Source organism: Lutra lutra, chromosome 6 (genome assembly GCF_902655055.1).
Source record: "Lutra lutra chromosome 6, mLutLut1.2, whole genome shotgun sequence".
NCBI lineage: Eukaryota > Metazoa > Chordata > Mammalia > Carnivora > Mustelidae > Lutra > Lutra lutra.
The window spans coordinates 107,239,846-107,255,212 of record NC_062283.1 but is presented as its reverse complement, the minus strand read 5'-3'; the positions used below and the strand labels follow the sequence as shown (position 1 = coordinate 107,255,212).

General features: G+C 39.2%; 1 protein-coding gene across 1 annotated transcript in view; it reads left to right on the top strand.

Annotated features, from left to right (window-relative positions):
* ME1 (malic enzyme 1) overlaps positions 1–15,367 on the top strand; it is a 184,841-nt gene that overhangs the window by 14,523 nt on the left and 154,951 nt on the right. The window contains exons 2-3 of the mRNA XM_047733415.1: positions 10,239–10,372; positions 15,004–15,153. Coding sequence (XP_047589371.1) covers positions 10,239–10,372; positions 15,004–15,153 — 284 coding nt within the window. The remainder of the gene's footprint in view (positions 1–10,238; positions 10,373–15,003; positions 15,154–15,367) is intronic.

Genomic DNA, 15,367 nt, shown 5'->3' with positions numbered 1-15,367 from the left:
TTTAAGGGTCCTTCCCCACATCCCACACATCACTTATACTTACATGTCATTGCTCAGAACTCAGTCATAGGGCCTCATCTAACTATTGGGTAGTTTGGAATTTTAGTCTTTTAGGTAATACATTACTACCCCAAATAATGTTGGGGTCCTGTTGCTGGGGAAGAAAGGGAGAAACAGATGTTAGTGTAGGCAATTAGCAGTCTCTGCCATAGCTAGAACTGCCAGAACATAAGGATAGAGATTTAACAAATGTAAATAAGTATGGTTATATTATTCTTGGAGATGGAGAGAAATGGTTCTTAATAGTTCTTAATATTTTTCATAGTGTTACAGATTGACTGTATAAAAATAAAAATACAGGGGCACCTGGGTGGCTCAGTGGGTTAAAGCCTCTGCCTTCGGCTCAGGTCATGGTCCCGGAGTCCTGGGATCGAGCCCCACATTGGGCTCTCTGCTCAGCAGGGAGCCTGCTTCCTCCTCTCTCTCTGCCTGCCTCTCCGCCTACTTGTGATCTCTGTCTGTCAAATAAATAAATAAAATCTTTAAAAAAAAAAAATACAAGTGAAAAGTTTGTCTCCCTCCCACTTTGGTACCCCAGCTAGTTTGTTCCCCTTCCTACATGCAACAATGGTTTCTAGTGATTAGATGTTTCCATTATGTATTAGAAGTATTGTATAAAGTATATATTTTTAAAGTTAATTTTCTAAGTTAAAATGTTAATTTTTTTAAGATTTTATTTATTCAAGAGAGAGAGGGAGATCATGTGAGAGAGAGCATAAGCAGGGGGAAGGGCAGAGGGAGAAACAGACTCCCTGCCCAGATCCCAGGACCCTGGGATCAGGGCCTGAGCCAAAGGCAGACACTTAACCTACTGAGCCACTCAGGTGCCCTAAAACGTTGTTGGTGAAGGGCATGGATCAGATCCACCCTTAGTGTGGTGGACAGGAGGTGGTGTTATGAAGACAAGTGATGCAGTTGGGAATATGTAAGTGAATCATACAGAGCCATGGAAGACAGATTGAGAATCATGAGCCCACACTGAACCTTCTCATATGCCTGGTACTCAGAAACTGGTTCTGAAGCACCGTTTTCTCTTTAACAAGCTAGCCTTCATATGGAGATTCCTCAGCGTGGTGAATAACAAACACTGTGGGTGAGCACTGCTGACTCACTTGTAGTGTTTTCACAAAATGGCATCACCAATCAGGCAAAGAACTGGGTCTTCCCATTACTCTTAGGATAAAGTTTAGAACTTTACCTAGCTAACAAAGACTGGCCTGCTCTGGTTCCTGCCTGTCTTCCCAGGGTCATCTTTCATCATTCTTCTCATAGTTTATGTCTCCTTCCCTTACTCTCTCTAAGAAGCCAAGCTCTTCTGCCCTGGGGTTTGTGCCCCTGCTGTTCCCGCACAATCACCCTGAACCTTTCACCGGGGTCAACTCCTACTCTTCTTCTTGTCCTTCAGATCTCATTTTAATATTACTGCTTAGTGAACTCTTTTCCTTTTAAGGCCCTAAGTTAAGTTAGATAGGACAATTTCCCTTTTCTTTCCCCTGTACTTATCACATTGTTATTTTATAATTATTTGTGTAGCTATTCATGTGATATCCTGTTAAGCTCTCTAGATTGTTAGCTTCATGAGACTGTGGACCATATTTGACATATCCCTCTTTCACTGGCTTTTCTTACAGATGTAAACATTCACTCAACAAATATTTGGCGAAAAATATTTGGTGTGAGTGGGATGAATAATTTTATGTGTCATTTTTAGCTAAGCCACTGGGTGTCCAGACAGTTGGTCAAATATTATTCTAGGTTTGTCTGTGAGGGTGTTTCTGGATGAGATTAACATTGGAATTGGTAGACTGAGGAAAGCAGGCTTCCCTTTCTAATGTGGGTGGGCCTCTTCCAGTCAGCTGAAAATCTGAATAGAACAAAAAGGCTGAACCTCTTGTGAGGAAGAGGGAACCCCTCTTGCCTGACTGCCTTCAAGCTGGAACATCATTTTTTTTCCTACCTTTGGATTTGGACTGAAAAACTGGCTCTTCCTGGGTCTTAAGCCTGCTGGCCTTTGGACTAGAACTATATTGTCAGCTCTCTTGATTTCTCAGGCCTTTGGGTGTGGATTAGAACTACACCATTGGCTCTCCTGGGTCTCCAACTTGCCAACTTCAGATCTGGGGACTTGTCAGCCTTCATATTTGCATGAGCCAATTCCTTATACTAAATTTCTTCGTATATGTGATGTTTATACACACACCCTATTCGTTCTGTTTTTCTGGAGACCCTTGACCAATAGCAATGACAATCTCCCATAAAGTAACTAAGAGGAGATAAAACATTTCTGAAAATCTCAACTGTGGATTTGAAGTAAGAAAGCCATCTTGTGGCGTTTCTGGGAATATCATGTTGATATGTGAAGTATATATCCCTTGGAAACTGAAGCACTGATCTCTGCAACAGTTCTGTTTTGTTTTGTTTTTAGGTTTTTACTTAAATTCCAATTAGCTAACATACAGTGTAATATTAGTTTCAGATATACAATATAGTGATTCAGCACTTCCATACAACTCCCAGTGCTCATCACAAGTACCCTCCTTAACCCCCATTACCCATCTAGCCCCATGCCCCTCCTCCCCCTCCCCTCTGGTAACCATCAGTTTGTTCACCATAGTTAAGAGTCTGTTTCTTGGTTTGCCTCTCTCTTTTTTCCCCTTGCTTGTTTTTTTTTCCTTACGTTTTACATATGAGTGAAATCATGTGGAATTTGTCTTTCTTTGACTTATTTCACTTAGCATTATACACTCTAGTCCATCCATGTCATTGCAAATGGCAAGATTTCATTCTTTTTCCATTGTGTATACACACACACACACACACACACACACACTCACACCCCATATCTTCTTTATTATTAGTTGGTGGACACTTGGACTGTTTTCATAATACGGTTGTTGTAGATAATGCTTCTATAAACATTGGGATGCATGTATTTCTTTGAATTAGTATTTTTGTATCCTTTGGGTAAATACCTAGTAGTGCAATTTTTGGATCATAGAGTAGTTCTATTTTTTTTTAACTTTTTGAGGAAACTCCGTGCTGTTTTCCAGAGTGGCTGCACCACCAACATTCCCACCAACAGTGCACAAAGTTTCCTTTTTCTCCACGTTCTCATCAACACCTGTTACTTCTTGTTTTACTGATTTTAGCAATTCTGAGAGGTGTGATTTTCATTTGATTGTAGTTTTGATTTGCATTTCCCGATGATCAGTGATGTTGAGCGTCTTTTCATGTGTCTTTTGGCCATCTGTATGTCTTTGGAAAAACATCTATTCAAGTCTTCTGCCCTGAGACCGTGAACTTAGTCGAAACCAAGTGTCGGACGCTTAACTGACTGAGCCAACCAGGCACCCCAAGATGCCCACATCTAAAGACTCCTGAATTATATCTACTGATTCCTTGAGTGTCTGTGATTAGGTCCCTGTGTGAAAGTGATATGCATTCAGTAGAAACTGTATTTCAAATTTTGAATTTTGATATTTTCTTGGTTTAATAATATGTGGTATGATCGTCTCTTGTGGTGCTGGGCAGTGGCAGCAGGCTGCAGGTCCCGGTCAGCCACATGAGGAGTTTGTCGGGATGTGACCCCATTGTAAGTTGAGGAAGAGCTGTACATAGAACAGAACTACATGGAAATGGAAAGTTGTTTCAGATTCATATATTCATCCATTTGTTTACTTAAAACTTATTGAGGCCCTGCTCCATTTTGACATTTTATTGGGTGCTATTCAAATGTGAATATCATAGTACCTGTCCTTAAGAAGCCCCTAGACCTTTGGATAAAACAGCCCTTCAGCAGAAATCATGAAGTATGAGAAGTTGCATGATGGAAATACTTGATGCTTTGGGAGGACATTGGAGGATGCCTCGCCAGTTCAGAGAGGAAGAGAAAGAGGAAGAGGAAGACATCTTGCCAGTCCTCCTCCTCCTCTTTCAGGAATAGGCAAGGGACATTTACAAATTCATGTGTCATTTAATGTTATGCCATCTAATTTCCATACTCTGTAAATTCTTCAACTAGGTCAAAGAATTGAGAAATCAAAGTCGCAATACATGATTATCTTCTAATCCTGATGTTTCTGGTTCAGTATATGAATAATCACCATACATGGTACCATAGACATATCTAGAATGTTGTAAATGTACATGTGATTATTAGGGCCTCTGCTGGCAATTAGTATTACCCATTTGGTTTGGATGAGATCTCGCTTTTTTTTTTTAATCACTTTGTTCATTGGCATTTCAATAATTTACTAGTAATGACCAGTCTGCTCACCTCCAGTCTACTTACTTAACTGGTACTTTACTGATTTGGTGACTTTGTGAAATTTACCTTAAAACTTCCTTGGGGCCAGGAAGAATTTTAAAATCTTTTTTTTTAAAGATTTTTTTTGAGGGGGAACAGGGCATGCCTGCATGGGGAGAGGGGCAGAGGGAGAGGAGCCTGACACAGGCCTCAGTCCCAGGACCCCCAAAACTCCACCTCAGTCAAAGACAGATGCTTAACCAGCTGAGCCACCCAGGTGCCCCAAGAATTTAAAAATCTTATTAATGATTTTAAGAGCTATGTTTGGAAAATGTATTATTAACATCGATGGTTAACAATTTCTCAGCCTTATAAGGAATCTACAAAGACTAGTAATTGCTAAGTTTTAAGTGAGAGATACTTAAACAATTTAATTAAACCTCTCATCCAATATTTTAAAAATCCATTTGCTCCCTTAGGTAAAGATGCTCTTTCTTTTCATTAATTAAACAAACATGTCACTTAAACTACAAAATAGTTATACTTGCTAATATCCTATAATACCTAAATGAAATAATCTCTAGGTGTTATGGTTATGAGATTTTGCTCTAAATTTTAGGGCATCTAGGGCCAACTATATATATATATATATATATATATATATATATATATATATGTTTGTATATAATTTAAACTCAATTAATTAACACTTAGAGGTAGAATTTAGTGACTCATCAGTTACATTTAACACCCAGTGCTGGGGCACCTGGGTGGCTCAGTGGGTTAAGCCTCTGCTTTCAGCTCGGGTCATGATCTCAGGGTCTTGGGATCGAGCCCTGGGTCAGGCTCTCTGCTCAGTGGGGAACCTGCTTCCCCCTTCCTCTGCCTGCCTCTCTGCCTACTTGTGATCTCTCTCTCTGTCAAATAAATAAATAAAATCTTTTAAAAAACAAACACCCAGTGCTCATTATATCAAGTGCCCTCCTCAATGCCTACCACCCATTCCCAGTTACCCCATTCTCCCCTGCCTCTAACAACCCTCAGTTTGTTTCCTATGATTAAGAGTCTCTTATGGGGGGCGCCTGGGTGGCTCAGTGGGTTAAGCCGCTGCCTTCGGCTCAGGTCATGATCTCGGAGTCCTGGGATCGAGCCCCGCATCGGGCTCTCTGCTCTCTCGGGGAGCCTGCTTCCTCCTCTCTCTCTGCCTGCCTCTCTGCCTGCTTGTGATCTCTCTGTCAAATTAAAAAAAAAAAAAAAAAAAAAGAGTCTCTTATGGTTTATCTCCCTCTCTGATTTCATCTTATTTTATTTTTCCCTCCCTTTAAGACCAAGTGTATTTTAGATTTTTGTAATCATTACTTCTACCAGTTTAAATTACTCTATATAAACTATGAGTAAAAATTAATTGCTGTGTAATGACACCAAATGTTTTTCTTAAAGAAGCTGTTGTTAATATATTATTAGTTTAAAATAATTGATTTTCTGCCTCTTACAGGAGATGATCACTAGAGGATTTGGTTGCACAGCTGAATGCATGCAAAATAATCATTTGAAAACTTTACCTTGGAAATGTGTATCCCATCTGGCTGATTGGTTTTTTGAAGAAATGAGGTTACATACCCCAGGAAAGTTCTCAAAGTCATTTTCTATATAGTTAAACAGCTAATTTCAAAGAACAATAATTAGCAGTCTGGAGGACTTAGGGGAAAGAACCCTTCAATATGTGTCCAAGACAAATTAGAATAACTTCTCTTTCTATAGGCATAGAATATGCACATAAACTATAAAACATTTATATTTATAAAACTATAAAACAATCGGAGAAAGACAACTATCATATGATCTCCCTGATATGAGGGAGAGGAGATGCAACATGGGGGGTTGAGGGGGTAGGAGAAGAGTAAATGAAACAAGATGGGATTGGGAGGGAGACAAACCATAAGTGACTCTTAATCTCACAAAACAAACTGAGGGTTGATGGGGGGAGGGGGTTGGGAGAGGGGGTGGGGTTATGGATATTGGGGAGGGTATGTGCTATGGTGAGTGTTGTGAAGTGTGTAAACCTGGCGATTCGCAGACCTGTACCCCTGGGGATAAAAATATATGTTTATAAAGCTGTAAAAAAAAAAAAAAAAAAGAAAGAAAGGATGAATACCCAAGTTTTGTAGCAACATGGGGGTACTGGAAGAGATTATGCTGAGTGAAATAAGTCAAGCAGAGAGAGTCAATTATCATATGGTTTCACTTATTTGTGGAGCATAACAAATAGCATGGAGGACAAGGGGAGATGGAGAGGAGAAGGGAGTTGAGGGAAATTGGAAGGGGAGGTGAACCATGAGAGACTATGGACTCTGAAAAACGATCTGAGAATTTTGAAGGGGTGGGGGGTGGGAGGTTGGGGGCACCAGGTGGTGGGTATTGTAGAGGGCACGGATTGCATGGAGCACTGGGTGTGGTGCAAAAATAATGAATACTGTTATGCTGAAAAAAAATAAAAAATTAAAAAAAAATTAAAAAAAAACTATAAAACAAACTATAAAACATTTCAAAATATTGACATTTAAAGCTAAAGCACACTTTGATCTCTTTATTTCAGAATAATAAATAATAAAAAGAAACATTACAACAAATGCATTTTACAATGAATTATTCATATAGAGATTAAAGATTTTTGTGATTTAGGCAGCGTTTTCCTTTTTGCCATTCCACTTGATTACTTTGACTCCTTATTCTGGAAAAAAACAAGGCAAATTACTGAAGCTTATTGCAAACATTAAAGATGGTTAGTGTGGAGTTCAGGTTGTATCCGTTCTGCTTTTATGGTAATCATTTCTGATAAATTACTCAGGACAAAGTTTCTTAGGTGCAAACACAATTTCTCATATAGGTCTCTTGTTATGCCAGGAATTTTGTTTTCATTTCTGCTCGATAGTCTCCGTTTTCTCAAGAAGATATACATAAAGCAGTTAGTAGAGCCCAGAAGAATGGTTGTCCTGTGTGTTGTCCTCTGCGGTGAAATTGCATACCATTCTGCTGTCTAGGGATCTAGTCCAAAAGGTTTTGTAAGGAGGAGGGAAAGTAAAAGAAAGATAGAAAATGAGAAAACCAGGGTTGAACCTAGGGTGTACGAGAAAGCTTTTAGGGAATTAGAATTATAGGTGGTCTGGAAACTTAATATATGTACAGAGGTCTAAACTTTAATGACATGAAAGACTCAGAAGGAATCAAATGAAAGTTAGAAGCTGCATGTATATGTTGGATACACTATCCTTTGTTGGATAACCCCCACCGCATAACTCTGAGGTAAAAATTCTTTGAAACAGATATTTGTCACATCAGCTTTTAATGAGGAAAATGTATTAAGCTAGTGTTTCACTGTATTAAGCTAGTGTTTAATAAGGAGAATGTATTAAGCTACTGTGTATGATCTCTACAAAATATATATGAATATATCTCTGTTAGTATGAAAAAATGAAAGAGCCAGGATTATTAAATATTTCAAGATTCTACTTCCTGTTCCTCTGAATACTTTCTGGGGAGCCGCTGGTTGGTAGGAATCACATTGATGTGTCATTATTAAACACTGGTTTAGGTGAAGTCATAATGTATTTGGCATATTTTTATGCCAAATGTATTTTTAAGTTTTCAGGGATTTTAAGATTTAAGTTTGCTTACTCACTGACTTACTTTTTTTTTTTTTTTTTAATTCATAGAGTAGCAATAGGACCTAATAACTTGGCCTAGTTCCCCAGATTTTTAATCCCAAGTTGTTGTTGTTTTTTTTTAATTTTGTTTTTGGTGGTTATTATTGTTTAAGAGTTGAACTGACACTTTATTATGCCATAGACTATTTGGCTAACAGTGTGAGGTGTTTGTAGTTACTAACTATCCAAGGATAGCAAAAGATAGCTAGTCATTTACATGGCAAAAGATACAGGAGACCTGATAGGTCAGACCAACAATGGGAAATTTATGTAAAAAGAAGGACTAATATACCAATAAATGATTAAGTGCCAGTATTAAGTGAATGCAGGAGCATATGTTAGTGCTTTTGATAATAAGCCTTTTTCTCAGAATATTGATAATTTTGATTATTATTTTGCAGGCAGATTTTTAAGGCATAATATTTAGGAGTTTACTACTTTTTACATATGTTCATGTATTGTTGAGATTTTTTACTGGGAACTGGACACACCTGTGCTGAGACATTTGGAGACCTTCTGAGAAGTCAAGATTGTAAGCAGTTTCTTGTCCTGGAGGTTCTCGAGCCACTGGTCCCAGCTCACCCTTGTTGGAATTTAGAAAGCTCCACCAGGGGTCACCCAGGGGACAAATCTATTTGACTTTCTTCAGGCTGCCCCCGACCCAGGAGTTGAATCAAACATAAAGCTTTCCTCCAGTGACATGAGTTAATGGGCCTAAACATATAAAAAATTAGAAGAAACAGTGGTTTGTCTGTTGATCTTCTTCACCTACTTTCTGAGGCTGGTTGTGTCATCTACCTCCAGGATGAGCCAAATTGTCTTTCTCCCAGAGTAATACTCAGGAGTCACTCTTCTGCCATTGCAGGAAGCTTTCAGGGGCAGAGGAGATGGGTGCAATCACCCATCAGTTAGCACCCAGTGCAAACTTAGTGAACACATTGTACCATCCTGGTTGTCTAAGAAGCATCAGGCATGTTTACAGTGAGTGGACACAACCATTATCATGTTGGCACACTATTGCCAGACCCAGGGGAACAGTCATCAGTCTACTCAGAGACACCCGGGGCTTTGGTAGCTGCAGGGGGAGTCCTCTCCAGGGGAACTGTTCATCCGGTTCTCCCAGATTAATGACTACTGAGGTTTTTCTGCTATTACTTCCCTTCACATTATGTTCCAGCAAATCTCTTTGGTCCATTCTGGATTTTTGATTCCACCCATCAGTTATATTTCATTGCTTGGTTTCAAGCCTCAGGTTTTATAAAACAGTCAGTGTTCTTGTAAACAAATAACATAGAATAATAACAGGGTTCTAATGGGCATATTGGGTAAGTCTGGAAAGGCTTTAGAGAAGAGGGAGCATTTGAGGTTAGACTTCAAAGGCAGAAAAGCAAGGAAAACATTTTTGTCCATGGTGTCATGAAAGAGTAAAAGACTGCTGTGTTCAGGCAACGGTGAAAAATTTTGTGTAGCTGAGAGTATAATAAGAATAATAGAAGATGGGGCGCCCGGGTGGCTCAGTCAGTTAAGCATCTGCTGTCGGGCTCAGGTCATGATTTGGGGTCCTGGGATCTAGCCCCGCATTGGGCTCCCTGCTCAGCGGGGAGCCTGCTTCTCCCTCTTCCTCTGCCACTCCTGTGCTTGTGCCCTTATGTGTGTGCACTCTCTCTCTCATGCGTGCGCTCTCTCTCACTCTCAGATAAATAAATAGAATCTTAAAAAAAAGCATCAACTTGAAAAAAAAAGAATAGTAGGAGATAATTTGAGAGACAAGTGTTGGAACAGGTGCCTCAATCATATGTAAGGCATTTTAAAATCTATTTTATAGGGGAAGGCACAGCAGGTTATAGGTGACCTACTCATGTTCATAATTTTAAAATCTCTTACAATTCTAACTCATTTATATATTGGATAACATTATTAATATTTATATCTTTCATTTGCATATCTTTACATCATTTTCTGCATTACCTAATTTCAAAACTGACAATATGAATGACACAGATCTGAAAATATTATAGTATTCTAATATTGAAAGATGAGAAACTGAGGTATTGAGAGATGACATGATCTCACAATTGAATGGCCAATGTTTAGATAATACCATGTATTTTTAATTCTGATTTTTAATTTTTAATTCCATGTATTTGTTGGACTTTATGTGTAGGTATATGTATGTAGGTTTTGGTTTTTATTCCCTTCAAATTATGGTGTTTTTCTTTTCTCCATAGGACTTGGCTTTTACCCTGGAAGAGAGACAGCAGTTGAATATTCATGGATTGTTGCCACCTTGCTTCATCAGTCAGGACATCCAGGTTCTTAGAGTAATTAAAAATTTTGAGCGTCTGACCTCTGACTTTGACAGGTAACAACATTCCTGAAGATGATTTTTATATTTCTCTTAGGCAGTTGTCTAGTTTATTTTTCTAATTGGATGAGAAAGTTAAAATATTTAGTGATTTGGAGAGTAGTTAAGTTTGAGAATTTACCTATAAATACTATGTTTTTTTTAAAGTTTTTTTTTTTAAGACTTTATTTATTTGAGAGGGAGCATGAGAGAGTGCAAGAGAGAGAGCTAGCATGAGCGGGGTTGGGGGAGAGGGAGAAGCAAGCTCCCAGCTGAGCAGAGAGCCCAATGCGGGGCTCGATCCTGGGACCCTGGGATCATGACTTGAGCCAAAGGCAGATGCTCAACTGTCTGAGCCACCCAGGCAACCCCTTTTTAAGGATTTTATTTATTTGAGAGAGAGAGAATGAGAGACAGATCACAAGCAGGGGGGAGTAACAGAGGGAGAGGACGAACTGGACTCCCCGCTGAGCAGGGAGCCCAATGTGGAACTCAATCCCAGGACCTCAGGATCATGACCTTAGCCAGAGGCAGACACTTAACCAACTGAGCCACCCAGGCACCCCATAAGTACAATGATGTTTTAATAAAAATTTACCGTTGGTAAGAACATTCGAATAATAGAAAATTTTCGTTTCTAAATATATCCTCAAAGAGACTACTTTTCCCTTGTGATCAGATGGTTGCTGTGAAGGTGAGTTATCAGGAAATGCCCTTTCACACAGAATAAAACAGGACATAGCAGCTTTCAGTCAAGACTTTAAGTTCATCATAGATAAAAGCACACTTTTCCCACTTCCAAGCTTGGTTCTAACACTACTGCAGATTTGGGTCACTTACTTTTAGAACTCAGTTTCTGTGTCTGTACAAAGATGAAGGTAATACTGTTCCCTACCTTGAACTGGGTAGTCTTCAGTTGAAATTCTGGTTGTGTTTCACGAGGGGCCTTAAGCAAACCACCTGTTGCAACCATTGCCATGACTGGTGTCTACTGTGCCCTGTACTTGTGGCTTGGCCCTTTCCTATTAAGGCACTGAAACTCTCTAAACCTGAGGTTTTTTATTGGTGGATTTAAAGAAATAATAGTTATTTCAAAATATTATTGCAAAGTTTGGAAGAGGTAACAAACCCATGCCTAGTAAGTATTTGTATTAGGGTTCTCCAGAGAAAAAGACCGAAATATACACATATCCTGCTGGTTCTATGTAAAGAGACTGAGTAACTGACTGACTGATTATTTATTTACTTATTTTTAAGGAATTGGCTCACATGATTATGGAGCTTAGGTAAGTCCTAAATCTGTAGGTGGAGTGGCAGGCTGGAAACCAAGGGATGAGTTGCAGTTCCAGTCCAAAGGGAGTCCAGTCCAAAGGCATTCCTTTTTGCTGGGGGTTGAAGATTAATAATAAAAATGGAGTGGATGGGGCACCTGGGTGGCTCACTCAGTTGAGCAGCCAACTCTTGGTTTCAGCTCAGGTCGTGATCTCAGGGTCGTGGGATCGAGCGCCACATGGGGCTCCTTGCTCAGCTGGCTGTTTGCTTGAGGATTCTTTCCTTCTGCCCTTCCTCCTGCTTGTGTTGTCTCTTCTTCTCTCTGTCTCTCTCTCTCTAAGATAAATAAATAAATCTTTAAATAATACTAATACTAATGATGATGATGATGATGATGATGAAGTAGCAGTCCAGCTTGCCTTTGGTAGTCAGATCAGTCACCCCAACTAGCACAGTAACTCTTTTCTTTGCTTGTTGATTCAGAGGCGTATGGTGGCCAAAGTGGCTAACAGCAGTATTAACCTCCAGTTCAGTAGAGTCATTGTCTCCTGGTAGAAACATTCCTCCCTTTGGAACTAAGACTTCTAGGCCATTAGAGCGTAAGTTCATGGGGACAGGGGGCAGAAATTTTGCCAGTGGGTCATGGGGGTCATTGGGAGTGGTGCCACTCCAATTTCCATCTCTTAGTTCTGGCTGTAGGAGAAACAGCACCATATAGCAGACACGGATTCTCTGCTTATACAGCATCCTGGAGAACCTTGCCCCAGCTCTGTAGGTTGCCACCTACCTGGTGCTATTACTAAGTCTTCAGAGGCCATTCTGCTGTTCTGTCAAGCCAGCTGCTTCAGGATGGTGGGAAACATGGTGAATTCCATGAATATGGGCCCACTGAGTTCTTTGGTTAAAAGCCGTATTGTGTGGAATACCATAATGGTGTTTAAGGCATTCTGTAAATCCTTGGACTGTAGTTTTGGCAGAAGTATTGTTTGCAGGGGAAGCAGATCTGTAACCAGAGTAGGTATCTATTCCAGTAAGAACTAACACCACCCCTTCCATGAGGGAAGTAGTCTGCCTGCCACCAGGTAGATTGCTGATCACCCCTCATGGTGCCATATCAGGTGTTCAGCACTGGCTGGTCTGTTCTTGCAGATGGAGTATTCAGGAGTATCTATAGCAAGGTTGGCTTTGGTGAGTGGAAGTCCATGTTGCTGAGCCCATGGATAACCTCCACCCCTGCCATGGCTACCTTTCATTAGTGAAGACAGAGGCAGCTGGGGAAAGAGGCTGACCTGTTTGCCTAATGTATATGTTTGCTGCTTCTTAAATTCCTTTATACTCCTTTTCATTTGTTCCATAAGTCTATCCTTCAGACTCTGGTGTTTTCACTTTAAATTCTTTTCCTGGGCCGTTTACCTCTACCTCCTAAGTGCTGGTCACATTCATGTTTTACCAAAGACTATTCCTCAAATATTTATTGAGCATCAACTGACTGACTGTCAGGTCCTCTTTAAGATATTGGGATTATAGACCATGGTCTCTGCCTTCATGGAATTTAGGTAAATTATTTTAAAAAATTATTAAATACTAAGTAGTAAAACAGTAAGTTAATATGCTAAAAATTGACAGGTGCTGATGAAAAAAAAAGTAGGATAAGAAGGGCTGAGGGTTGGGATGGTGATGCTGAGGGTTGGGATGGTCAGTTTGTGTTGTTATATTGTTATATCAATCAGGAGAAGACTTCATTGAGGAAATGATTCATGAGCAAATCATCAAAGGCAGTGAGGTAATTAACCATGAGGAAATCTGAGGAACAGTGTTCTGCAGCTGTTGTGTTCAGGGGTCAGCAGAGAGCTGTGTCTGGAGCAGAATGAGGCAGGGGAGAATGGTAGGTTGGGAGGGGAAGTGGGGAAGACAGATTATGAATGGCTTTGAAGGCTACTAAGGGACTTTTTTGTTATTCTGGGTGAAATGGAAACTATTCAAGGTTTTGAACAGAAGATCAACCTGATCTGACCTATATTTCAAGAAGACTGTCTGCAATGTTAAGAATAGAATGTAGGCTGGAAGAATATTTAGGAGACTATCACATTAATCCAAGTAAGAGGTTAGACCCAGGATGGTAGCAATGAAGGTGTTTAGACTTTGGATATATGTTAAAGGTAAAGCCAACCTACTTTCCTTATATATTAGATATGGGCATTAGAGAGCTTTCAGAAAAGAGGAGGAAGCAACAAAGAAACAGGAAAGGAATGACCAATGAGACAGAGGGAAAATCAAGAAAAATATGATGGCCCAGAAGACAAGCAAAAAGAGGGTATTGAGCTCCAAGGAAGGGTATCTGTGTCAATGTTTTGACAGGTAAAATAAGATGAGGTCTGAGAATTGATTATTGATTTAGGAATGATGATTTCCACATTACTAAATCAGTTTTAACATGCCTGAAAGTCATCATCTTCCCAAATGTTTAAGGGTTTGATACAACCCATCTGTTTGCCAAACATTAGAATCCTTGTATCTCTGACTCTCCATTCTGTGCATTTTCAACTATTCCAGGGAATGGAAATCAACTTAAAAAGGCTAGTAAGATTAAGTACAATTCTGTTAAGACTATTTGAAGTTGTAGTGAGCAGTTTGGCTTTTATTCTAAGAATTATCAAAGGTTACAGGTAACATGATAAGGTTGATGTTTAGAAAGAGAACTCTGGGTTAGAAATGCCTCTAGAGGGGCGCCTGGGTGGCTCAGTGGGTTAAGCCGCTGCCTTCGGCTCAGGTCATGATCCCAGGTCCTGGGTTCGAGCCCCACATCGGGCTTTCTGCTCAGCAGGGAGCCTGCTTCCTCCTCTCTCTCTGCCTGCCTCTCTGCTTACTTGTGATTTCTCTCTGTCAAATAAATAAATAAAATCTTTAAAAAAAAAAAAAAAGAAATGCCTCTAGAAAGAAAAAGCCCTTTTGATACAAACAATAAGAACTTGCCTACTTTAGTAATTTTTAGGGTTGGTACTAAATTCCTTATTTTCTACTTGTCATTTCCCTTGGTTATTCAGTATTACAAGTTACAGGATGAAGTCTATTTACTTAGTTAAGGTAATGTTTAAATTAGATCTCTAATGGTATTTTCAATTTAAAATAGGGATAAAGTCTTTCCAGGTATTACATAAAACTATGTTGTTTTAGCAATGATTTTAAAGTTTGAATGACAGTTGCTCAGGTTTATGGTTCTTCATTCTTTGAGGTGTTTAAGAATATTTCTAAAGTCTTTTTTGATCAGTTGTTTTCTATGTGACGTAAAAAATACTTTGTTGAAAAATGTTTATATTTCTAAGCATCTGTTTCATGACTTTTGGGAATATAGATCTCATTATGTCCAATTTCCACAGGTATCTACTTTTAATGGATCTTCAGGACAGAAATGAAAAGCTCTTTTATAGTGTGCTAATGTCTGACATTGAGAAATTCATGCCTATTGTTTATACCCCCACTGTGGGTCTGGCTTGCCAGCAATATAGTCTAGCATTTCGGAAGCCAAGGTATGTAAACTTTCATGTTAAATACCCTTGTGAACTTATTTTTTTGTAAAGTTTTTGCAATAATTTTAAAAAATTGTTGAATGGAATTTAAGTTTGGAAAAACCTAAGTCAAATTTCATTTCAAAGAAGTTCAGATATAAATATATATAAATACTAAAAAAATAATATTTTCCTTCTAGATTTAAGATCATGGAAAAGTATTACAAACCAATTT